Below are 26680 nucleotides of genomic sequence, written 5' to 3' on the forward strand. Positions count from 1 at the left end.
CAGGCTGCTGCACCTTTATATTTTGATTTCTGTCACTTGTGAGTTGGAGGGGGTGGCAGGGATGGCATTTTCCTGTATTGCTCTGGGGAAACTGAACTGGCCCATCTGCAGATGTTGTTCTCAGGTGTAGTCAGGAATTCCAAGATGGTCCTTGGATACTGGGAGGTTTGCTTACACCAGGGAGCCGTGTGATAAACTGAGTTATATCAGATCTTGTTTTCAGCCCCATGAGAAAGCGTTCATCACCATGTCCATTTCACAGCTGAGACAGCAGCGTCACGGTCAGATGCCCCACCCTCTCAGTCTGATGCCCCACCCTGCTGGCTAGCTGCTCCCCACACTTCCTGGATGTCAGTAGTTACTGTTTTGACCTTGTAGTTAGCTTTCCCTAATCAGCCCTTGGGACTTTTTAGTGTTCTTAGAACTGAACAAAAATGTTTGACGTCAGCTAGGTTTGAACTCCTTCCTGCTGACGTGGAGTCCCCTCATGATACACAGGTGAAGTCCTGGCTTGCTCAGTGTCACCCTGCATGCCAAGCCTTGTGGCCTCCTGCACATTGAGGCTGTCACTGATGCGAAAACACTGTGGGGCTATTGTTGATTGGAATCTGGGACGCTTGTGCAGGCTCAAAAATTTGAGCGGGTTTCCTAGCTAGTAGTCGTCTTACAGGGTTCAAAAAAGGACAATCAAACAAGGAAGGAAATCTAAGTTGGAAGGATACTGCTGGAGAAGAATGAGCTGATTTCCATAGAAAAGTTTATTTAATGTATTAACATTTGTCTGTGACCTTCAGCAGAGCCCATGTGTCCTTGGGGAGTAACCTGGCTTTGCTGTTTCATCTTTAACGTGTTTTCTGGGAACTTCATGGGGCAGTCATGCTCCCCTGTCACCGAGATGGGGCATTTGCCAAGGTTATCCTCAGCTCCCATGGCCTGTGAGAGCAGAATCTCATTGACAACACAACAGAATTTGTTGATCAGATCATGGGCTAGTGCAGATAGGTATTCCTCCTCCAGGTGGTTATTCGGAGACCCAGGCTTCTATTTTTTTGGAACCACCATCTCTGGAGACAGAGAAAAAGAGAAAAGGAGAGAGAGAAGAGGAGAGCGAGAGAGGATAGGAGAGGCAGAAGGTTGCTTATGTGTGATTTTTCAGGGGGCAGGGAGGGAAATCTGTCATCTGCCTACCTTCCACTTACAAGGAAATGCAGTCCCAATAAGTTATTAGTTACATTTACAGTAAGTCTGCTAAGTAGCAGATGAGCTGGAGTGGTCTGTGGAGAGCTGGAAGGAAATTGTCACTTTGGGATCAGCCATAAAACAAAGCTGCAGAAGGCAGGTTGGAGGTTTCATAACCCATATGGGCCAAGGGATAAATGTGCAGTGGGTGTTTATGAATGCTTGCCAGTGCAGGAGTGAATGATTGTGCATAACCTGTATTCTTCAATGTGGCTACATCTATAGTCTTTAATATGTTAATGTGGCAGGATCATCTTTCTTGACCCTTCCAGAAAAAAAATAACCTGTCATTCTTGGGTGTATATCGGATCCTTTATAGATTCCAACAATCCATCTGTTCACTACTGATTTCCCTATCAGAATGAACTCCTTGAAGCAGGTCTGTTTCAATTGTCTTCATAACTCCACCCCCTTCCACTGCCTGACATGGGATGTGGGGTAAGTGATTTTCTGATGTGTTTAGAGATGTAATGTTTTCAAATTGGAAGTTTAAGCACCCAGACACATCACCTGAAAATGAAGCTGTTGGTTCTGTGCTACCATATTTAAGCAATGATGAATAGGATACAGCATGAGGTAGTGGGAAAAGGGGGGTTTGGGATCTAGACAACCTGGGTTAGAACCTGCTTCTGCCACTTGTATTCTTGGTAGGGATCCTTTGAGGTATAAATAAAAGGAAATGCTCTCTGGAAAATGCAGGGGCAGCCTGCCAAGGTGGCAGTGCTTGGTACCGGAGGTGTGCAGTAGGGAAGACTAGCCATCTGCCAGGCCTGCAGTGGAGAGCTTGTTTTGAGTAGGAGAGCTTAATGAGTCTCATCAAGGAGGAACCTGTGGTCGTTGATGAGTAACAAAAACAATGAGAACCTGGATATTCTGTTTTATAAAATTGGAGTGAAAGTATAACACTAGTATCTTGACCAGTAGTTTTTTGCAGAACACATGCATACCTATGATGGAGCTGAATTCATTCATTAGGTACAGTAAGAGATTAACAATGGGAAATTTGAACAATATGCTGGAAAAAGTTGTGTGAGTGTGGCCTCTGTTGCTCTCCAAAAATCTTACTGTGTTTTCAGAGCATGGCTGACCCAGAGCATGGCTGAAACCACAGATGGACAGGGTGCTTCTGATTTGGCAAAGTTGGGGATATCTAAGTGACAAAATGTTGCCAAAGACTTGACTGTCTGCTCCATTCTTCCAACAACAAAATGGATTTGTAACATTTTTACAAGTTAGTGTAGGGTACCATGCTTATTATCCCAGTGCCTACAATGTCACAAGTATAAAGAAAGCTTTCACTGGTTGATTCATTCATTAGATAAATATTTGCTACATGAATGCTTGAATGAGTGGCTCTCCTTTACTCCAGACTTAGCCCCACCACTGTGTCCAGGCCTTGTTACTATGACCTATTTTCTACATTCCTAGCTGTTCTGGAAATACTATGTGGACAACCTTAAGTTTATCAAAGTGCCTCTTATGATACAAGTTCCAGAGCTAAACAGGATACCCCATGTCTAATCGAGTGACCCACCATGATCAGGCCTTGTGATAACCATCCACTGAAAACAAAAATCCTGTTGTTCTGGAAGGTCAGTGCTCAGAGCTGTCATAGCTTCAGTTTCCTTCAAATGCATACTTAAATGTAGGACTATTAAGAAGCAGGGGTACAGGTTTACCATTTTTGTGGGATGTTTTTGTTGCTTTGTCAGCCCTTTGGCCAAAGTGGATGTCCTATGCCAAAGGCCAGGTGAGCGAGGAACCCAGCCAGCTAGTTGAAGCACATGACATCAGACATTTCCTGAGGTGGAAAGGAAGCCTCTTTGCTAGAAAGCAGGGAGGAGTTGGCTCTCAGGGATTAGAGTCAGTGAGCTTTAAACTCCTTGGCTAAGGGCCAGTCCTCAGACAAGCAGCTCTCATATGGAGTGCAAACATTTTAGATACAAAGTCTCAGTCTCCTGGTTTACATGTTGCTATCACAGCCTTTTTTTGGGAGGAAGGGACAGCTTTTAGGAAAAAAAAAAAAAACCTGACATTTAAAAAACAATTTTCTAATTTTAAAATGGGGTGAGGGGGACAATATTATCTTTGTAGTGGGGAATTGTGAACCCTGAATTAGATTGTCCAAAAATGATGTTGCCATCTAGTTCTTCCCTTAAGTTAAATAGAACTATGTAATGATGTGAGGTGATGAATATATTGGTGTCTACTAATAAATTGCTAAAGGAGACCCCCAATGGTAGTTTCGTAGCTAACTTCAGGAGGTCACTTTTGCAGCCAAGGAGTTGGATCTCAACAGCACTCAAAGTCAGACATTTTCCAATTCCAAGCTCCAGCGCTTTCCCTGCAGAGGCGCGATTATGACCAGCATGTGCGAATGCCAGTGTTCACACAGAGCACAGCTCAGGTGCTAATGCTACAGCAGCCTACGTTAATAACAGAGGCTCTCGCAGCCTCCCCCCTGAATACACAAATCTGAGTCCTGGAGTGGAAATTAAGCTGGTTCGAATGTCCTTATGGTACATGAAGGGGCAAGTGCAAGTGTGGAGTTCCTGTGGGTGAGTCGTCATATCTGATTCTCCTTGTATCTGAAAAAAATCGGAGCTATTAGTAGGTCATCCTACAGTTTATTAACCAAAACTCAGGAGAGAGAAGTTCCAAGTCAATGTTTCTTTCCGCTGGAAGCTCAACAATTTCATGGCGCCAGGGAGCAGAATGCCGGCTGAGACCCCTGAAGGAATGTTCTAGTAAAGTGCTCTAGTGTGACCTCTGTGCAGTCTAAACGCTACATACTTCTTTTCTTTTGGGAAAACTGATCTGTACTATTTGATCCCTACTGTGAAGGGGTGCTCAAGAAAACCATGAAATATTTATGAGGTGCTTTAAATTTCAGAGGCCGCGATGTTCCAGTGCATGAACATCGGAGACGCGTCCCAGCCTCCCGTGCTGCAGACCAGCTCTCCAAGGCTGCGCTTTACTCCTGACTGGCCCACTTGTGTGAATCTGAGAATGTCACACATGCACTTGCCACCTCTCTTTAACCAGGTGTGTTCCTGAGAATGGAGTGATACATTATTAACCAAGAAGGGGCGTGAGGGGTGGGTGTGAGAAAAGGTGTCAGGCAACAGGGAGGCGTGAGGAGAGGAAGGGAGGTGAGTAGGAACTGACAGTCCCCCTGGAGCCCAAGCTGTCAGCCTGCAGGACATGGCCATCCTCTGCCATCCACCCTGCCAGTTGAAACTGAGACTCACTGGCCAGGTCATGCAGAGAACCATGCCAAGGTGTTCTCAGTGACAGGAGATGGTGGGGTGCAGGGCTGTTCACTTGGCACCCTTCACCTGCACTGAGGTCATCGTAGAACATTCATCCACTCCTATGTGCATTGCTTCACAAAGACCATCCATGGGAATGGAGGGGAGCCAGGGAGGTGGGGGGCAGAGATCCCACACAGAGCCCCCCACCCCACCCCAGTGCACACAAGAGGGCATACCACAGCCACAGTGAAGCAGCCAGCTTGTATTTACGTTCGACTCAAAATGTCTTCCTTTTTCTAGCCCTTCCATCGCCTCTCCCTGCTCAGGAAGTGACACAAAGTAGCAGGCCATCGGGGTCCACTTTGACAGCATTCATGTCACACTACACAGCCATGTACTGTAATCATACAAAATCCAAAGAATGGAGACATTTGACAACATCACCCCTCCCCCAAGGTAGCTAAATCATCGTCCTCGCATGCTGCAGTTCCTTGTCAGAACGTCCCCAACTCCCAGCTCTTTGGGGGAAGGAAAGTGCGTTTTCACAGCCTATAGTTCTCAAAGAAATAGCGTCTACGTGTGTGCAGATCAACAGAAAAGGAACACAAAATTCCGAGACTGCTTAGGTCTCCAGCCTGTCTGAACCAGACAGACCGGGCTTGTCAGAAAAGGACAGGAGGTGCAGTTAGTCCACAGGGGCCGAGGAGGAAACACTGAAAGTTAATAAGAAAACCATCAAGAACTAGAACACTGAAGACTTAAGTACTTTTTCTACTCTACTGTGAAGCTGAATTACAGCTTTGCGTATTTGGAAAAGAAATGTGGTTGATCGCCAGGTGAAGCCCTTCTCTCCTCCCACTCCTGCTCCAGTAGCTCAAGATCAGGGTACAGCCAGTGCTGGCTCCGTCTCCGTGAAGTAGCATTGCTGTCTCTTCACGTGTGGCCTGGGCTTTTTCATAACATGAGGTATAATTCGACACTAACAATGCCTGTTCCTTTCTGGGCCGTGGGCTGGATCAACCATGTGGGCAGAAAACAATTCCACTTTCTGATAAGATCACACACATACAAAAGCATTGCACTTAAAAGCAACAATAGTCAACTCAGCCCAACCTGCCCAGGGTTGAGGGGACGCTTCAGGGGGGGCGCTCCCTACCCTCTGCAGAGCGCCTACACCAGTCTGCTGTTCAGCTGAATTTGGTCCATGATTAGATGTCCAGAAGACACTGTAGGCTCTTTAAGGCTAAGTCTTCCCGGTGCTTCTATGAGAAAGATTATCACCACCGCGGCCACGTACTGCAAAGCAGGGGCTCTTTTAGCAAAAGGGCTAGCAGAGCCCCTCCCCCCAAAAAAAACTCTGGAAGCAAGGGAGGATGATTGCACATCGTGTCCTGTGAATGAGAGAGACAGACAGTCAGCTCCCTGGGAGAACAAGGCCACAGCAATAGCTCTGTGGTGGGAATTCCAGTGCTCAAGACTTCCTCCTGCTCAAGCCCACTCCCCATCTGCACGTGGGTGTCTGTGCGTCCTTCCCTGTGCAGTTGCTCCTTCTGTGGCCTGAATAGTTTTGCCTAGACCTGTGAATCTGCCTTTCACTATTTGCACTTTCTGACTGTCTCAGTGGAAGCCAAGGTCCAGGGCTCATTCATGCCATCTGCCTTTCTCTTTTACAATGCAGCCCTGTCCTGCCCCTCCCCTGTCCGTTGTCTCCCTACCTCAGTATATCCAGACACATTCCAAGCTGACTTAACCTACCAACTCTGAGGACCTGACTTTGAGTGTGCTCATGTAGTGGCTGCCATCAAGGCATTTCTAGACTCTACTATCCTGACACTGTTGAGGCTGTTTGTCTACTCCAGTTCATGTGGATTTTGAAACCCCTTGGCAAGGGTCCACCTTGCCATCAGTAAAATATCCCCACAGAATAGCTAGAGAAATACCTTGACATTGCAGGTGTAGATCCAATACCAGAATTTTAGGCTCCGTTCTCACTCCCTACCTAGTGCCCTGAAGCCCTAGGCCTGCCAGCGTGTATCCTCTTGCAATGAGGAGGTCCGACCTCTGGGGTCGGAGTCAACACAGGTGCTGCTGCCCCCTGGCATGCTAATCCATCACCACCACCCTGCATTCTCGGGGTGGTGCCCATGGCAAGTGTGAGGTACTTACCGTTGCGACCCTGGGCTAGGACTTGCTGACGTTCTCGTAGATGACATCACTGATGCAGAACTGCTGCTTCTTCTTCATCCACATCAGCTGCACACACTGATGGATGAAGATGTACTGCTCCTGGGGCCCAAGACAGACACTGTTCAGAGGCGGACCTGTGTGTACCAATCTGTAACATTTAATACTATGGCAGAATTCAATACTGTGATGTGATGTCCAAGAAAAGTTTTCATTATGAGGTAATTTTATAAGCTCCAATAGTTATAACATTTTGACTGACAATAGAAGATAGACCATCACTACTGAGTGCTAGAGGCAGTGAATATTCAATCAGTAAATCACGGAGCCATTTTGAAAAGTGCAATACATCCCCTTATAATACACCTAAATAAATTCCAGAAAATTTAATAAGCCATAAAATAGAGATAAATACAAACTCCTCTTTGATTACACTAAGGAAGGACTTTGTATATGGGAAAGCAATGGAATAAATTACAAAGACATAGCATATGTGTTCTCCCACATGGCAGAAAAACGAATGAACAAATCAGTGGTCACGGGGGTGGGAGGGGGAGGGAGTTGGTGAGGAAAATGGGCAGAAGGGATCAGTTATCTGGTGAAGAATGGAAACTGACTTTAGGTGATGAGCATAACATCATCTATTCAGTTGTTTCTACGTAAGTCTATAGGCCTGAAACCCTATATAATGTTATGAACCAGCATTACTTCCATTGTTCGTAAAAAGGAATCCAAACTACCATTCAAGTAAAAATAAAAGATGAACCATAAACTGAAGAAAAATACTTTCTAGGATTATGGCTCAGTGTTGACACCTTGTTTAAAATTCTTCCAAATCAGTATAATGAAATTGACAAAATACATTGATCAGTAGACCAGATATTCCTGAAGGCAGGGAATATGTTTTTTTTTTTTTTTTTAAATCTATGAACACTATTCAAGGATGATCCGGGTTTCTTGAAACTCTCGTTTTTATCTGTTCGTGGAAGTAATAATAAAATAGTAATAAATGGTGTTGTGGACACAGTTAATAAAAAATTTCAAAAGTATCCAGTGTCATGTTCTATAAAAATAAACAAAGGTGTATCTATAATGACACATTATTCAGACTTTAAAACGAGAGTTACAGAGGCACAGGCAATGTGGGATTACACACATAGCAAAAATAAGTGAAAAATGTGAATGTAGAATTTAGCCTGTGTATCTGCATCTGAGCACAATTGTGTCAAAGTTAGACTCCCATGAAGGCCGAGATGAGAGACGTCACAATATCGAGGAGCAGTCTTTGTACCATGTTGTCAAGGTAATTTCATAACCTTTCTCCTTATTGTCTAGAGTTTATAAGCTCTGCCTTTAGAAATAACTTTTAAATGAGAACACGTCCAAATAATCATAGGATTTTAAGGATCCTTTTGTATGACTTTATACAAAGCATATGTTTACGACTTTATACCTCACTGGGCTGAAGCTCAACCTAACATCTATTTTTCAACATTTGGGGAAAATACCTTCCCTTGTTGTGTATGTAGCACATCAGTAACTGGGTGTTCTGCTTAGTAACCATCAGGACACTGCTTCTGCTGTGTCGAGCACAGAGCATAGCAAGGCCAGAGACACATTGGTTTTCCAGCCCCTAACTACTCAGTAACTCACACAGGAAAAGTAAGTAAAAGACTTGACAGACTTGTTCCTGAGAGCCCCTGGGAAGTCTAAGCTGCAGACCAAAGGACTAAGTGCTGAAAACAAACCCTAAGAGGAAAATCAAACAAAACATTTGATAAAAATAGCAGAGAACCTGAGAGCCCTGAATGCCATCTATTCTCTGATGTTGCAAAAACATTTATCCAGATGCTCTCTTTCCATCGAATGTCCACACACAGCAGTCAGGAACCTGATCGTTCCCTTTTACAGCTGCAAAACTGGAACTTTGTGGTGGCGTGAGCTGTGCAGTGAGTGTGCCCAGCCTTCCCCACATGTCTGGCTAACAACCCTCCTCTCTCTACCCCTTGAGCCCAGAGGGTGGGTCTGGTCAGGTGAGAAAGGAGAGGGGGTGTGTCCAAACAGCCCACACACCAGGTGCAGGGACCTCGAGCGTGCACTTCCCTCGTGTGTGAGGGGGTGGGTTCTGGAGTCACAGTGATGGGGGGTCTAGAGAAGGAGGAGCTTGGACACCAGCCCAGGGGAAATCCGGTCCCAGGACACAGGACTTATATGGACATACAGGAATCGGCTGGAGCATTGCTTTGGCCTCTTGAAAACCTTTAGTGTCAAAGGTTGATGAAGCCGAAAAAAATGCTTTTTATCCTGCTTTTAATGACCAGCAGTGAGAGAGAAGGCAGCGGACTGGGGGCGGGGGGGGGGTCGAGGAGACAGGTCAGCAAAGTCCTCACATTCAAGACACGGGTTCAGCCATGAAGAGGACAGGAAGGGAGGACAAGCAGAGCTAAAGGGACAAGATGTTCCATTTACAAAACCGACAAATAACTAACTTGAACTACAGAACGTCCACTACAAAGTGCGGTGGAGGTAACTCAAGAGTGAAGTTGGAAATGGTTGAGAAAAATAAGTAACTTGTGACCTCCGCCTCCTCAACTGGCCGAGTTTTCCCATGGGAGTTGAGGGAAGGGCTATCCTGCTTAAGACCCTGGAGAGGCAACCTAAAGGGCAACACAGAGACGCTAAGCTAGCAGAACGTGGGGTAGGACAGTTGGGGAGAAAAAGCATTTTCTTGGCTTTGCAGAGAGCTGCGTGGTTGCTGCTCAAGTTGTGTGTGATTCCCACACGTTAGGAAAGAGAATGGTGCTGGCAACTGGATGGAGGGTCTGCCATGGGAAGGTAGTTTTTAAAAAGGGATTAAGATTCTGTAGTTGGGAAAGGCAAGAGCAAGCAGGCTATAATCAAAGTCTGTAATGTTATAAAAGGTATAAATTAAGTCAATGGGGCAAACAATTCATCCAATCCAAAATATTTAACTAAGGCGTGGCCCTTTGAAGCTTGGGGATTAATTTACATAATAGTTTTAATCACATATTAGGATGTAAATTTATGGAAGTGAAAGCCAAAAATAGGGACCTGTTCGTAAAGCAGTTTAATGACTAGGTAGTGGGCTTCTCTGGGAAACCAAGACATTTTACATGCGTGATAACGAGGTAATGTTCACGTCCCACAGCAGAAACCAGAAGGCAGCAAAACTGGGGTGTGAACAGGCCCAGGGAAATGAGGAAACAAATATATGACTTGTTTCCTAATCACCGATGAGACATCTGAATGTGAATCGATGGCCTTTTCCAAACTGTATGATGCTGCTGTGGCTCAGCATAAAGCCAGTGAAAGCACAGTGTGAAGCCTTGGTCAGGTGGGGGTGGGGGAGTGAAAAGCAGGAAAGGTGGGAAAAGCAGAAACTCCAGTGTCAAAAGCAGGCAGCACCGACTGCCGCTTTTTGAGTTCTACTGACATCTAGTGGTGGGTGATGGGAAAAGCAGGAAGACCAGAGCCCTTTTTAATCTCTTGGAGATTAGGAAGAGGTCAGCCAGGTGGAATTCTAGCCACCAGCTTCCGCCCATGCACACGCTTTAGGAAAAGGATGATTGTTCACCTGATGATAAGAAGTCTCAAGTGTGGCTGGGTGACTAGGATTATACACTGGCTATTGTGCTTAGGTCTGGGGCTGTCCAGGTGCACTTCTGCACCAGGAGGAGGAGGGAAAAGCTGGCATGACCTGGAGTTGCCTCTCCAGCCTGAGGACATCTCAAGGCTTTCAGGGAGAAGGGGAGGAAGAGGGAACAGGACATGTCTAGAGATTGCTGGGGATGCTATTCTGTTGTGCCAATAATCTCTGCTGGATAGGGGGCAGGAAATCCTTAAAGTCATAAGGGCGATGAAGCATAAATCTGACCCATGATCATCATCAAGAATGAATTGGGTCCTTAGATAATCCATGAGTTTCCCATCCTCTGCTCCTTCCATAGACTGTCACCTCAGATATCCCCAGTAGAGCAAACCTATCCATCACAACCTATGTGAAACATTTTCTTCAATGGACCTTTCTTTGACATCCCCAGGTAGATGGACACGCTTTCTCCTAGACTGCACTGGGGGTGCCTGACTCCCCAATCTTTTAGAATAAGGAATGCAGCTAATTTATCTTTGTCAGTTCATATTGTTTTAGCTCAGAAAATTCTAAGAAGTGCCTTTTGACTAAATCAGGTGCATTAGTTGGTAAATAAAATGGATTGAGACAGAATCACATGAAGGACAAACTAAAGATAGGTGTATTAAATTTAGCATTTCAAATTTAAATTTAGCCCCATCAGATCCCAGCCTCCATTGGTGGATTGACCAAGGCAGACTGTTGCCTTCCCCGAACTCAGTCTGTTCAAAGAGGTTTTCTTCTGTTACAGACACACCCATGTGCCCTGGATTGCTAAAGGGCACATGGTGCCCATGGAAGAGTACACCTAAGTGGATTTCTAAATGCGAATACCTGCTTCTTTTATATGCCTTGAAACAGTCTGAACACGCACAGTAAGAAACTTGGAACAGCAAAGGCAAAACACATTTTGAGAAGATTGTTTCGAAGCCTGACACTGAATGACAGGACAAATTAAAAACCACCTACTGATCACGCTCCTACCTCTGTCTGTACCATCGACATCCGGTAGGACCGCATTTCCGACACCAGCCCCAAGATGTCCACAAACTCATGATCCCGAATGTGCTGTAGGAGCCGGTCCAGTGCGATGAAGGTCCCCGTGCGCCCCACCCCGGCGCTGCGAGAGAGCACAGACAGTTGTCACTCAGCAGCCCAGGAACCCCTGAGTGGGGGCCGGCCATGAAATCACCAGTGACACCATTAAGGGCACAGAAGACCAAATTCCAGTGGCATTTTCCACTCACCTGTTTTTTTAAACAGGTGCAGCTGGTTTCACTGTGTGTCACTTTATTGCACTTCATGGATATTGTGCTGCTTACACATTCGAGGTTTCTGAAAACCCTCACGTATCTGGCCTGTGCTCACTTTGTTTTAGCAGTAAAATATTTTTACCTAAGGTATATCCATGTTTTCTTGGAGCCATAATGCTGTTGCTGACTTTAGACCATGGTAGAATATAAACATAACTTTTATATATGCTGGGCAACGGAAAAATATGTGTGTCTCACTTTATTGCTGCCTTTAAAAGATCTCTGGGTGACTAAAGCAGGCCCAGGATCTATCAGAGGCAGATGTGCTCTTCTGCAGATCTGGGGTGCTGAATAGATCATAGGGTTGAAGACCCTCCACAAACAGCCACGGCCCTGGGGCTGCAGTTGGGAAGTGGGTGTGAGGCCTTAACGCCAAGCTGCTCACAAAACAGGGACCTGCTTCCATGTCTCAGCTGCCTGAGGGCAGGGCCCCTCCCCAGCAAGCTCACTCAGGAATCTTGACTTTCCTCAGGAAGAGAGCAGTCAAGGAGGGGAGGCCAGCATGCAGACTCTCCCCAGGGACTATCAGAACTGTGACACTGGAAGAAACACCAACCATGGCCGCACACAGCTGCAGCTCGGAGACACTGCTGCTTTGCTTTCTCACTGCCACAGGGATTTACCTTCTCAGATAAAACACTCTCACTCTAGGTGAACACCTGTAAAGTCATGCCCACAGTGTGCCTGCCACTCGCTCTGAAGGGACTCCACCAGTTTGACCCCATACACGAGCAGCTTTATCCTCTACTCTTGAAAGAACCATCCTGAGACCAGATAATTCCATCTGCCAGCCCAGGTTTTACCTGTGACTGCCTAGGGTCTGCTGACAGCAAGGATAGGCCCTAACCAGAAACTTGGTGGCTTAGGAAGCACTTTTCTTTCCAGGGAGAGACCTACTCGCCTGCCACTCCCCCAACACAAACATACGCCAAGGCACCATCTCTTGGCCTACATGCCTTGGCTTAGGCTGCCGTGGGGTTGCCAGTGCCTCCTGCCACATCCTTAACTGGCTTTTGCCTCTGAGACACAGGAGGGGCATACTTTCATATCCCCTGCTCTTTTGAGGTTGCATAACAATTTTAAAACAGTAATAGGTCACACTGGTGGATTCTGATGGGGCCCTGTTCACTTGGTAGGAAGGAAAGCTTAAATTCAAAGATAACTCCCCATAAGGAATTAGAGACTGTTGTGAAGGACACAGTCAATAGGTTCATTCTAATGAGCTAAATATGTGCAATTTTCTGTTTCCTTCCTTTTACCTCTACTTATATACTTATGGACTATGCTTAGCTATCATCAATCTGCCTTCCATTTTGCCCAGTTACACAGCGCTCAGCATCCTAGGGCAGGCGAGGGTCATGCTGAAGGACATGGCCTTTAGGGACTGTGTGTCTGGGCTTAAACCTAACTTCTCCAACTTCTAGTTGCATGAACTTGTATGAATTCCTTCCTAGTTCTCCATTTTTCTCATCTGAAAATCGGAATAATACCTGTCTTACAGGCTACAAGATATAAAATAACCATATAATAATTAGACCTTGTATGTTATAAAACATCAGTTAATCATGAATTCTAAAAATCATAATTCACTGGGCCTCCCCTGATGGTGCAGCCGTTGAGCGCTGGGCTGCGAAGCTGCCCGCAGCCTCTGCAGCGTTGGTTCGATCCCTGGCCACCGGTAAGGGTCCCACATGGCGCGCAGACCTCTCCTGCCGCACCCGCTGCTCCCCTTAGCAGTGTGTTTCGTCAGTCTGCCTGTTCTGCTCCCCACTCTGGATCTGGTGAATTCTCTCTCACCCTCCCATGCTTCTGACTGTACTCAATGCTTGTATAAATAAATAAATAAATCTTTAAAAATAAAATAAAATAAAATCATAATTCACTGCACTGTCAACTCAATCTGCCTGGGAGTGTATGTACAACGGGCAGTTTTCTTTATGAATCAGCCCCGTGGTGCTCAGCAGGCAGGCGCGGGGCAAGGTTACCTGCAGTGCACGATCATGGGGCCTTTGCTCTTGGTAGCTTGTTGTCGGACCACGTGGACAAACTGCAGGATACTTTCTGCAGCATTTGCTGTGGGCACTCCGTGATCAGGCCATGAGGTGTAGTTCAAGTGCATCACATCCTGCATCTCATCAGCCTTGAGGAGAAAGCCCAAAACAAGCGTTAATCTCCATCAGGATGATCCAGGCCTCCATGAGGCTCACATGTTCATGGCGGGAGAGGGGAAAGCCACCTTCCGCTCCTGGCCAGTTCACTCCTCTTGCCAGCTCTGAGCATCGTGCCTGGCACAAAGCAGGCTGCAAATTTTAAGTGTTAATCGTATAAAACTTCAAAGAGCAGGATAAATAGGCTACCCCCAGCCTGTATATAAAGCAGAACTTCAGCAAATTCAGGTTTGCCTCTTGGGTCTGCCTCTGAGCAGTTATATCAGCATTAGCCAAGGATTAGACACTGTGGCAGGTGCAGTGGGGGGCGCCCTTGGGCGCCCTGGCTGATACAATGCTTTCCCACAATTGTTGCTGCTAAGTACATACAATGCACCCTTCTGATAGCTGTTCTCCCCTGAAAGGAGCTGCCTTGCTGAAATGACTAAGAGTTGTGTGCTCCTACTGAGGATGGCAGCCAATGACCAGCTGATGCTGGGGTATACCACCCTCCCCAGGGGCACCCTTTTATGCCCTGGCCAGAGCTGGACTTCAACCAAATCCACAGCCATGTGTAGCTTTTTCCCTGTCCTGTCCTATCCTGTTTCTCTTGTTGCTCACAGCTTTCGGAGGGAATACTTTCAACAAGTCACCTCTATCACCACCCTGTCTTCAGCTCTGATCCTAGGGGGCCCGACCCAAGACAAACTCACTCAGCACCAGTTTTCTCATCTCTACAGAGGGTCTCGTAATAACCAAAATGACTATTTGTGGATTATATATGATCATGTTTTTGAAGGAGGGGACACATGGATCTCATCACCATCACCAACACCACCCCATAAATGCACTGCTTCTCCAGCTCAGAGTGCTGATACGCCGGCTTCTGGGGTCCCCATGAAGGGTGTGTATTTTTCCTATTTACTGTATCAAAATTAATCCAGACAGCAAACAAGTTGTTCTCTCTGAACTAAGTTCAGAAATATTCCAAACCCAGGGCTCACAAAGATCTAATTCATCTCCCATCCCTCAAACTTGCTAAGAATCTAGAATCCTCTCAGTGGATGGACTACTATACCATAATGTGGAAGAGTCTGGGATCGGGCATGAAAATTCCAAAGGGGGCAGTGGTTTGGGGCTGAGTAAAAATTGTGTAAAAATAAATATATAACAACATTTGTATGAAAATAAGTCAGTCAGCACTTCAGTCACCCTCTCTTGTCTCTTTGGCACTAGAGGCCAGATCCCAGATGCATGCAGTGCCCGCCCTCCCCTCCCCCCCACTGGGTCCACAACCCACTCTTAGACCCCCAGAGAGGGTAGTCTGCAGAGGTGCAGGTTGCCTTCATGGCCGTGTCTGGAAGGAAGGTGAGAAATTGAGCCAAGCACAGTTAAATGTGCACAATGTACTGATTACTCACCTCCATAAGGATTTAAGGATACTCAACCACCAGTTAATTTGCTTTTTCCCCCAGAAAAGTTCACAAAAATGCTCATTTTCCTCAATTGCTGAGTATAGGCAACACTTAAGTATTAGCCTCTCCACCAGGCTTCTAGAACCAGGCTCACCACTGCAGCTGAATAGTACAGTGCAGAAAACCGTAATTGTGCTAGTTTTTAGTTTCCAGTTCTTAATTCTAGTTCTTAATTTCCAGTTCTTAATTCCTCTCCACCAGCTGCAAGACAGGTCTAGCACCAGGCTCACCACTGTAGCTAAATAGCACAGTGCAGAAGACCATAGTTGTGCTAGTTTTTAGTTTCCAGTTCTTAATTCCAAGTTTCATGTACTGGCGAGTGACAAATTGTGTCTTAGTCATTTTCCTCCTTTCTTGTTAAGTCAGGAAACTCATCTGGCTACTTCTTACTTGGAAATTCCTTATTTCTTTCCCTGATTTCCTCATTTGTGCTGAGCTTGTACTCTGCAACATTCCACACATGGAGGGAATCGGAGTATAAATAAAAAATGACATAAGGAAATATCAGCACAATATATGATCTTTGGCCATTTAACCTTCACTGCAGGAGGTTAAATTTGAGATTTTGTATGTTTATTGCCCAAAAAGGAGACTCTGGGACCAAGTGCTTTCCAGTGCCATATACACACTTTATATATAAACCTGTCACATAGTTGTCACTGAAACAGAGGTCATCGTTTAAGACCCAGAGGACCTACTCAATGAAATATTATATATAAATGACAACAAAAAATGAAAGGATCTGCAGTGCCAAAGGAAAAAAAATTGACCAAGGACAGGAAGCACAGTATTAACCTGATTTCTGACTCTTCCCTGTTAAGGGAACATGGTGGAAATGGACCCTACATTGGGCTCTGCTGTCTTTTTCTTCTAGATGCAAAGGTAGGGAAAGCTCTGTTCTATATTTGTCTAGCAACTTGCACTGCTTTCTGGCTGACATGGTCAAGAAAGAAAGGAGAGTTCAAATGGCATTTAGATGGCTGGCAGCTTCTCTGGTGGGAAGTCTGCAGCTTTCAGGGCTTTAGTATCAGTATAATCACCCACCCACGCACTGACTTACTCCTTCCACACAGATTTATCAGGGGGTGCTATGTTGGGATACAGGGATTCCTAAAACAGAACATCTGCTACCCAAACTCCCAGCACACTGGCCCTGGAGGCAGGCGTGGAGACTGGATGGAGTAGGACCTTGGGGGGCTCGAGCAACGAGGAAGGGACTCCCACTTGCAAAGGCTCCATGTGTGAGAGGAATTTCCAGGTGAGGGTGGGAATGTTCTCAGGGAATAGGAGGAGATGAGCATTTTTCAAAGAGAGGCAACAACATGAGGCATAGTCTGTTATGGTCCAGTGAGGATTTGTCTAAATTCTCCTTGTGACAAAAGCCAAAGTTAACTGCCAGTAATGAAGGAAGTGATATCGTTCTTCTGAATGTAAACTCATAACTGATGAATAAGGGCTCATGGTATGTGGACATGGCTGGTTTTTGTTTCCATTGTCTGCCTTCAGGGCCCTTTTCTGAAAGGAAGCAGGGCTGACCAGCCTGCCACACCCCTGTCTGACGGGATGGGGCCTAGGTCCCCTGGCTCCACCAGGGTCGCCTCAGCATGTGGTGACTTACGTAGTTGATCCGGAAGTGTCTGCAGGCCCAGTCATGCTGCTCTTCCTCCGAGATCATCTCCACAGTGATATCTCCATAAGCGATGGGCTCTTCCGTGAAGGGCCAGTAGTGGTCACATTTCACCTGACGTGATAACACAAGCTGTCAGGTCACACAGGCTGGGGAGGAAGGAATGGCCGTGCACATTTCAGGAACACACAGTCCCCACTGGCCTAGAGGAACCGTAGGGGACAAGTGTACGGACAACAGTAGGAGGGACAGGAGGCCTCAGTCTCGGAGGCAGTTACCACCTAATCCACGACAGAGCTACGCTGGGCCAGCCTGTGAGGACTTACCCGCCTTTTCTCATTGCACTGAGTGAGCATGACAATAATCTGAGACTTCTGTTGTAGGACCATCTTCCAAAAGTCATTTCTGGTTTCAGGCAGTGGCCCCTGGGTGGCAATATACTCCTGGGGTGAGTTGTATCCCTGCGAGATTAGTGACAAAGTTGTCGCCTAAGGAACCAGTGTCCACACTGCCCCACCTAAATGAGAACTGAAAATTTACTGCAGATGAACCTGGCAAGGGGTCATGCCCTGATGTTACAGTCCCCCCGCTTTGGGCATCAAAGAGGAAATCAGAGCAACTGGTCTTGTAGTCCTGTATTATTTTAAACACTGTTTTCCAGAAATGTATAAAATCACACTCGCATCTTTTTATAACATCAACTACAATTTTTATAGCTATTTTGTAATTTCTTTAAGGAAATTTACAGTATAACATAAATTTCAGGTGTGCATCCCTATAACTCAACATCTATAAATACTACACTCAGTTCACTCAAAGTCCAGTTTCTTGAGATATTTTTAAATCTCAAGTGTTCAGGTGAACCTCTTTTAGTTTGGTTGCCATAACTGAAACAAGAAATATATAAATATTTGTCTTTAATTTGTTTAAAATTGATTTATTTTTATCAATAACTGAAGGAATATTTGGATTCCCCCAAGATATTGCTACTGTAGTAGACCCACAACCAAATCACCCATAGTCCACTAAGGAAATGCATTCTCTACTAGTAGTATCTACTTTCACTGGTCCTTGACAAAGAATCTGAATATTACTAATCTCCTAGCTCTGCCTCCCCCAATTATTTGTTCTTAAATGAAATAATATCGGATGTTCAGAATTGTGAGAGGCACATCCCTGTGGCCAAGTCTAGCCCCTAGAATGTGGATGCCTGATTCGTCTATTTTTACTTTTACTTACAGGAATATAGTTGGCATTGATGTAGTCTGCCCCTTCCTCTTCGTTCATGGAGACTAATCTCACTCGGCTAAAGTCATCTGTAAAAAACGAGAAAAAAACATTAAGAATCAGAAATGGAAGGCAGGGCAGTCTTCATTCTCTCTACCCGAATCAAGTGAAGTCAATGAGAGATCAGGCAAAGTTTCCTCTAGGCCTTCCTCAAGCTTAGTTGCTGTTGAAATAAACACATAAATTTCTCCCAGCCAGTATATTTTCTCCTCCCCAGCTCACCTGTTCTGGGGAGAACTGCTTCCAGGTTTTTAGTGGGATTGGGCAGAATATTTACAGGAATTAAAACATCTGGGAGATGGCATGTAAAACCACAGAGTGAGGCCTAAATACACGATTTCTGTATCACATAGGGAAATTCAGAGAACTCACAAACTTTTGAAAACCAAGAGGGAAGGAGATGGCATTGAGCATTTTGTAAATGGACTCCAAATGAGAAAAGTACACTGTGAAGTGTGCACAGATATAAAGGGTTACAGTGGTAATACCACCAGATGTTATTAAGAACTTTTATTGGGGCCTCCCGGGTGACGCAGCAGGTTGAGTGCCACACTATGAAGCTGTCCGCAGCCTCTGCAGTACGGGTTCGATTCCCGGCTGGCCAGGGAGAAACCCACATGGCGCGGCAGACCTCTCCTGTCTCGCCCGCTGCTCCCCTCAGCAGTGTCTTTAGTCCATCTGCCTGTTCTACTCCTCAGTCTGTCTCTGGTGAATTCTCTCACACTCCCGTGCCTCTGACCTGTACCCCAGTTCTTGTATAAATAAAAAAAAGAACTCTTATCAAGGAGAGGGTTCTCTTTCCAGAGCATTTCCCAGATTCCTTCTTTTCGCTTTTCCATTCTTTCCAGATACTCTCCTGCCCCAGAGTATAGGGGGAGTCTGATAAGTCCACACTAGAATGTATTTGAATTTGAAAAAGCCTGAATTTGAATTTAGGCTTTATAGTACTGTGCATTACTTTGTTCTTGACTGTAGCTTTTACTACAAAATGCTAAGCAATGACAGAACTTGCCAGAGCTAAGAAAGAGGAGGCATTTAAAACATCTCCCTCCCTTTTCCATTTACTCCTTCCATTGTCAATGAATTAATTAAAAATAGTTGAGAACACAAATCATCATCTCCAAATTTGGCTAAGATTTTTTGATGTCCAGAGGGCAAATGTTCAGTCTTTTTCTGATCTGATACAACTCATTCCAAAGCATATTAAATCTCCCTACATACAAGAGGATTTGATCACAAGTGTGATCCAGTCAATGGCAAGGCTGACCACGAGAGTCCAGACCGTAACAAAATTTGGACTGACATTGGTGTACCAAATCAATCTGAGTAACAGCCCCTCATCCTCTGAAAGACACGAGTGGGATCAGCACTACTGACAATCTTACATGGTAGGATGTTTGTGTAACGATTTTTACAGCGGTTCAGTGGAAGGTCTGCAGCAAAGTGTGGAATATCCAGTCCAATCAATTTCAACTCCTGTAAAGGACAGAGAATAGATGTGAGATTTCCATACATGGTGTGGATTGGCTTATGGCTCACACTGGATTGTTCTTCACTCCCTGTAGAATTATCACACCCCCTTTTGCCATACAATGAGGCAGTAGCTGCCGTTTGGGTCAAAAGTTACGTCTCCACCCCAGTGTTGTCAACTCGCTTTGGCCAATGAACTTAGGTAGAACTCATGACCAATCAGAAGCTTGAAATGTGTTGCTAAGTTTGGTTTGCCCCGTTTTGCTTCTGCCATCCACCATGAAAAGAACACACCCAGGGAAACTGCTTGTCACAGAACAAGGAGACAGGCAGGCTTGACTTTGAGGACTGGTAGCCAGAAGCAGAAATGCCCCACACTCCACAAGCCCTCGAGAGAGGGAAACAAATGCTGTTGCAGCTCAGTGATTGTGTGCTGGAGGTATGAATTATGTGTATTACATTCATATACATACACGATTCATATAATATACATTATATGTATTTCACATTTCTGGAGGTACAGAGTAACTGTTATTTATGAAACGTGCATAAATGTTTCCGATTCTATGAGAACATAAAGGTATTTCTCCTGACGCCAATGAGCCTTGGATAAAGTAGTAAAAGAGAGTGAGGAGCAAAGATTGGGAACATTCTCCATGTCAGAAGATACAGGGTTGACAGTCACTAAGTTCTGGGTAATGAAATGTCAAGAATAAAGGTGAATTGTTCTATCCATTGATAGACAGTGAAACTAAGAACATCCAAATACCTGTCTTTATGTACCAGTACACTTCCACAGCCTGTTAATAAAAGGTGCAGTGATAGGGTAATTTTATATAAACAGGTGACCATCACACTTCAGAGAAGTTGTTACTGGAAAGGGGGGTTTCTAAGCTGCCAAATCATGTGATGATAGGACACAAGGGGCTGTCATCAGGACGCCTGGAGTTTCTTGGAGTGAACCTTCACACTGTGACCTGTGTGAATCATGTTCCCTAGAATTGTTCAGGATACAACCAATACAGCAGGCCTAATTCTATTCTTGTGCAGATGTGAGGGAAATTTAGCAAACAGCATATATAACCACCTACAGGTAGGATCAACTACATCACATGTACTTTTCAGAAAGACTTTTTTTTAATATTTTATTTTATATAATTCTTTCATCATTTTTCATTTTTGCACAATGTATGCATTTTCATTTCGGTTATATTACCCAGACAATTGCACCCCCCCTTATTTTGACCCTAGTCCTTCCTCTCCCCACCCCTTCCCCCCGTAGTGTCTCTGGTTTATAGTTGCTTGTTGATTTTGATTTTTACTTTGTATTAATTAGTCTTTTTCCTGGTCCCTTATTTAGGTTTTCTAAACTCCTGCTATGAGTGCGACCATTTGGTATTTTTCTTTTTCTTTCTGGCTTATTTCGCTGAGCATGATCCCTTCCAGCACCATCCATGTTGCTGCAAACTGCATGAGTTTATCTTTTTTGATTGCTGAGTAATATTCCATTGTGTATATGTACCACATCTTCTTGATCCAGTCATCTATTTTTGGGCATTTGGGTTGTTTTCATAGCTTAGCTATTGTAAATAGTGCTGATATAGACACAGAAACATTAATTCCAAAGGGCACCTGAATGACTTTTAAATGAGGTAGTCTAGAAGAGCCTCTTGCTGGACATCTTTATCCTTATAGAATGTTAAAATCATGTACAAGTTATACTCTCTATAATTCCTCCCAATCATTACTTCAATGAGTCACAGAATAGAATACTTCCCTGGGAGAAGAATTTTGGAGTCTGTGAAAGACTTTTGAAGTGGTTTGAAGATATTTGATGATCTTTTTATGTGACTGAACAAGGGTATCTTTTTCATACCTTTTCCATCTTTAATTAAGTGCTTTTTGCAAATATATGATTTATAGATCAAGTTCTGGGGTCTTCTGTTGTTTCAATAGAGTAGTTTCTCAGCAGTGTAACAGGCCTGTTGGCACTGGGATGTAAGCCTGAACTCAACCTGCATGAACTAGCTCAAATTGTCCACATTTTTCCCTTCTTTTGATTCTGTTTCATCTTTTGTCTTTTTTTTTTCAGATCACAAACATTCAAGCTCTCAAGCTCTTGAGCCTAAATTGAAGCCAATCTTAGAGACATTCTGCTGACCTTGATTGTACTCACAAAATTAGAAGTTTTTCCATCTCAAGCAAAATCCTTGCTTGCCAAATGCCTTTAAACAAAAGTTAGTCTTGTTATTTCCTGACCTTTTTTTCCATTTTAAAAGGTTTTCAAAGATCGACTATCTTGTTCTTATAAGAAAACAAACTTAATTTTAGCAAACTTTACACAAATCAGTGTGACTTTTAGGTTAGACTCTTTAGGCATCCATGTGCTTATTTATTTTATTTTTTTAAAAAGATTTATTTATTTATACAAGCACTGGGTACAGTCAGAAGCGCGGGAGGGTGAGAGAATTCACCTGAGCCAGAGCGGGGAGCAGAGCAGGCAGAAGGACAGAAGTACACTGCTGGGGGGAGCAGCGGGCGGCAGGAGAGGTCTGCGCGCCATGTGGGACCCTCGCTGGTGGCCAGGGATCGAACCGGCACTGCAGAGGCTGCGGGCAGCTTCGCAGCCCAGCGCTCAACCGCTGCGCCACCAGGGAGGCCCCATGTGCTTATTTAAATGATCCTTCCAATGCTTAAAATATGTTGGAAATTTATCTGCCTTATAGAGTGTCTTTACGTTTTGTCAACACACCTGGCTTGCGTGGGGATACCACTCATAAACTGTAGGGACTTGCAAAAGCAATCCAAATCTTTTTATCATCAGTTTCATTATCTGTGAGATAAGATGTAATTTCTCTATACACCTCACTAGCATGACTATCAAAATGATTAAGCTCAACAAATATTAATGCAGCTCTACTGATGATCATTGGGAAATGCTTCTGATTCTTTTTTTTTCTTGTGGTGCCATAATTTCTTTCTCTTTTGCCATTTGCACTAACAGATCTACAGCGCTCCCCCCAAGCTCCCTGCTTTGAGGACAGACTGGTAAGCCACAGGAAAAGGCCTCAGAGAGAAAGAACTGTGGAAACAGATTGAGGCTGAGAGCGGGAACCCATCTGGAAGCTGACTGACTGGTAGAACTTTAATTGTGTGTGGTCTCCCTGCTGTAAATGCCCTAAGTTGATAAGAGAGGTGTAATTGGCTGAACACTGTTAATGTAAATTGCCAAAGCTGAATTGCAGCAAAGCAAGAGCTTCATGTCTACATAAAATGCTTTGCAATCTTTTGTAATTTAGCCTGTCACTAAGTGGAAAATCAAATACTATGTTTCCAGTTCAGTAGGTTTGCAGTTATTTTCTTTCCAACCATATGGAAATTCCAGACTTACATCTTCATAAAGGCAAAGTATGAGATAACGGCCTGAAACCAGAATAAATCATTTTTTATTTTTCTTTTGCCAGTTTTGTTTCTCATATAATTTAGCATCACATTTCTTTTTTTCTGAGCCACACAAGCATCCATGGTGGGTTGAATGGTGGTGCCGCAAAAGATATGTCCACATCCTAACACCTAGAATGGGCTTTGATAGGAAGAAGGATCGTTGTTGATGTAATTAAGCACCATGAGATGAGATGATGCTGTGTCCCCAGGAGGGTCTTAGCCCTAAGGACAGATGTGTTGTAAATATGGAAGCATAAGAGCTATCAGCTGCCTGCCAAGCAGCCACCAGGAGCAGAAGAGGTAACGAAGGATTCTCCTCTCCTCAAGCCTTCAGAGTGAGCATGGCCTTGCCGACACTGGGATGTGGACTTCTGGCTTCTAGAACTGAGAATAAATTTCTGCCATTCTAAGTCACCAGGACTGTGGTGATTTGTTCCGGCAACCCCAGGAAACTAATCAAGTCTCTGAAGCCCCGCTATGCTGGCTGTTTTGGAAGCAGAGCACAAACACCTAACTGTTTCAGGCAGCTCAGGGCCATCACAGCACACCCTGGACAGACTAGGGGCCCAAGTAGAGGCAACTGGTTTCTCATAGTTCTGGAACCTGCAAACTCCAAGGAGAAGGTACTAGCAAGGCAGGGTTTGCTCCAAGGCTTCCCTTGGTTTGTAGGGGGTCACCATTTGGCTGTGTCCTCACCTGACGTCCTCTTTGTGTGCCCACAGTGGGGTGAGGAGAGCAGGCTCTGTGGGGTCTCTTCTTCTGAGAGCTCTCAGATCACCACATGGGCCCCATTCTCAAGACCTTATCTAACCCTAATCACCTAGAAAGGGACCATGCCCCCCAAACTATCACACTGAGGGCTGGGGCCTCAACAAAGAACTGGGGAAGAGGAGACACAGTTAGGCCATCACACGTGCCATTATCTTGTGAGAAGATACAGCTACATCCCGGCAGGAGAGTCTGTGGTGGTGGCGGCGGTGTAGAAGCACTTGCTGTATGCTTGGGGACAGGCCTGGCACCAGGGTCAGAGAAGCCGGCTCAGGAGATACAAGTTGGGAGACATTGCGATGGAAGAGTTTCAATCTACAGCAAGCTGAAGGCCTAGTGACCTTCTCAGGGACACACAACAGGAGAAAGGTGTTTAAACAAAGTGTGTCACAGGGTTCTGAATCAGCTTCCCAGGGCTGCCTTAGCAAGGCAGGATGGACATCAACAGAAATGTAGTGTCTCACAGTTCTAGAGGGGAAGAACAGCGAGCTGGCAGGCCACAGAGCCTCTGTAACCCACAGGGAATCCTTACCCAGGTCCTGTGGCTTCCCGTGGTTTAGTGGCAGCCTTTGCTATTCTTTCACTTGCGTAAGTCCAGTCTTGGCCTTTTATTTATTTATTTATTTATTTATTTATTTATTTATTTATTTATTTATTTATTTATTTATTTTTAATCACACAGCCTTCTCCCAGTTAATGCCTGAGCTTCACATTGCTCTTCTTTGAAGAACCCCAATCATAATGGTTCAAACTCCAGCCTCTTCCAGTGCAAACTCATCTTAACTAATTCCTTCAACAATAGCCATATTTCCAAATAAGGTCACATTCTCAGGTACACAGTGAGATCCATCACAACTCAACCCATAACGAGTCACCGAAAGAGGGGATGGGGAACAGCAATGATGGGAATCTTGGGCAGCTAATAGAAGACTGCGTGAGAGGGAGAGAATCAGCAAAGTCTCCTAATAGCTGGCAGACCTGGGCTCCAGAGCATGATTTACAGGCAACGTTTCAATTACTGAACCAAATGATGAACACAGACATTTGGAAACAGAGCCAAAGCTAGGCAGTAAGGAAGGAGAGGAGAGAAAACTCAGATCTGGGACAAGGAAGAACTGCTGGAGAGGGCTCGAGGGGCTTCAGCAACTAGACTGAAATACAAGTCAAAGTCTTTGTCCACAGAAGCTGCCACCAGAAGCCAAGGTCATCTCTGCGACTTGCACTATCTATCCTACAGTTGGAACAAAGATGGGGAGGCCCTTCAGTAGCATCCCGACCAAACACCAAACACAGAAATTAACGCATGCTCTGTCTGGTGGACTCTCAAGTTGCAAGCTCTAAAGTCTGGCTCATTAAAACCTTTCCCAGGGGAGACATAAAGGATGAGGAATTGAACCTAATCCCTGGTCCCAAACATCCCTATGAAAAGACATATTTTCGTCAGAGGGGGAATCAATCTTTGCAGCAGCCCCAAAATCAGATGCAGAGTGAAAAAGTAATTTATTTAGTGAATGCAAATCAGCAGCCCATCTAGAATCGTGTGTGACTTATAGCTGTATGGGTAATATATGTAAATCCAGACATTAGTTTCAATTTGCATAATGTTATAAATGATGTAATTTCTCAATATGAGTGTGATCTTTCAATGTCAGTTGCAAAATGAATACAAGTATTAAGCATTAATACAAACAGAACAAATGACAGTTCAGGTACTGGATTTAGCCAGACCAGCTGATTTAGCCATTTTAATTCCTTCTCAGGCACCCCTAAGAAGAGGAAAGACTTTTTTTCTCTTAAGCCACTATTAATTATCAACTTCAGGAAAATTCAAGGGCTGCCATGTCAAAGGGTGGCACCCTGAAATCAGAGAAGGGAGCACAATGTATCTCTACAAACAGATGAGTAATATTCCTGACACATACCCAGGAAGTGAGGTTCGGGGGAGCAGGGAACTCACAATGCCTGGGAGGCAGACAATGCACAAGGAAGTGAGGCAGATTACTGGGTCAGTGCTTGAGCAAATACTATTCTAACACTTACAGTCTGAGCCTGTGATTTAAAACAGGCTTCTGGACAGTAATTCACATTTTTCTCACCAGAGTATGGATGAAATATTAGGACTTGCACCAAATAAATTACATAAACCACCAATAATGTTCTAAGAACAAAGATATGTGAAAAAAGTGCTTTGAAATAAAAACACTAAACACTCCTTCAAATCAGGGCGTGATAGTTGATTTTCTGTGTCACCTTGGCTAGGTTCTAGTGCTAAGTTGCACGGGTGTTGCATACACATATTTCTTAGATAGGATCAGCATTTCAGTCAGCAGGCAGAGTAAAGCAGAGTCCCCTCCATCATGTGGGTGGCCTCACACAGTCAGCTGAGGGCCCTAAGGAAAAAGACGGATGTCCCCCAGGAGGAAACAATCCTGCCACCAGCCTGCCTTTGGACTTAAGTGACAACATCAATTTTTCCCTGGGTCCCCAGCTCACCCTACAAATTTCTGTTCTGCCAGTTCCCACAGTTGTGTTAGCCACCTCCTTTCCATCTCATTCACTCGCCATCCTATTACATTATTGATTCTCTATCCTGTTATCACAAATGTATCTCCGTTCTTTTTTTTCATGTGTGCGCATGCACGTGTGCATGTGTGTGTGCATGTACACATGTATTTGTGTATAAATATATTATTGGTTTTGTTCTCTGCAGAGCCCAGACTATCATGCCTCAGCTATAAAGCTTGGATAGACCCCTGGCCCACATTTAATCTAGTGAGTCTCAATAAATATGATTGACTTTGGATTAATTCCTTGTTGTGTGGG

General features: G+C 44.7%; 1 protein-coding gene across 4 annotated transcripts in view; it reads right to left on the reverse strand.

The window, feature by feature from the left end:
* Nucleotides 1-311: 311 nt before the first annotated feature.
* PTPRO (protein tyrosine phosphatase receptor type O) overlaps nucleotides 312-26680 on the reverse strand; it is a 227838-nt gene continuing 201469 nt past the window's right edge. For all 4 annotated transcript variants that reach the window (XM_054696421.1, XM_054696420.1, XM_054696422.1 and 1 more), the window contains 8 exons: nucleotides 19561-19651; nucleotides 18128-18204; nucleotides 17215-17349; nucleotides 16880-17002; nucleotides 13625-13779; nucleotides 11311-11446; nucleotides 6660-6779; nucleotides 312-5884 (listed from right to left, as the gene is read on the reverse strand). In XM_054696421.1, coding sequence (XP_054552396.1) covers nucleotides 6675-6779; nucleotides 11311-11446; nucleotides 13625-13779; nucleotides 16880-17002; nucleotides 17215-17349; nucleotides 18128-18204; nucleotides 19561-19651 — 822 coding nt within the window. In that variant the 3' untranslated portion in view covers nucleotides 312-5884; nucleotides 6660-6674. The remainder of the gene's footprint in view (nucleotides 5885-6659; nucleotides 6780-11310; nucleotides 11447-13624; nucleotides 13780-16879; nucleotides 17003-17214; nucleotides 17350-18127; nucleotides 18205-19560; nucleotides 19652-26680) is intronic.

This window comes from Talpa occidentalis, unplaced genomic scaffold, assembly GCF_014898055.3.
Source record: "Talpa occidentalis isolate TD23 unplaced genomic scaffold, MPIMG_talOcc4v2.1 talOcc4.16, whole genome shotgun sequence".
Taxonomy (NCBI): Eukaryota; Metazoa; Chordata; class Mammalia; order Eulipotyphla; family Talpidae; genus Talpa; species Talpa occidentalis.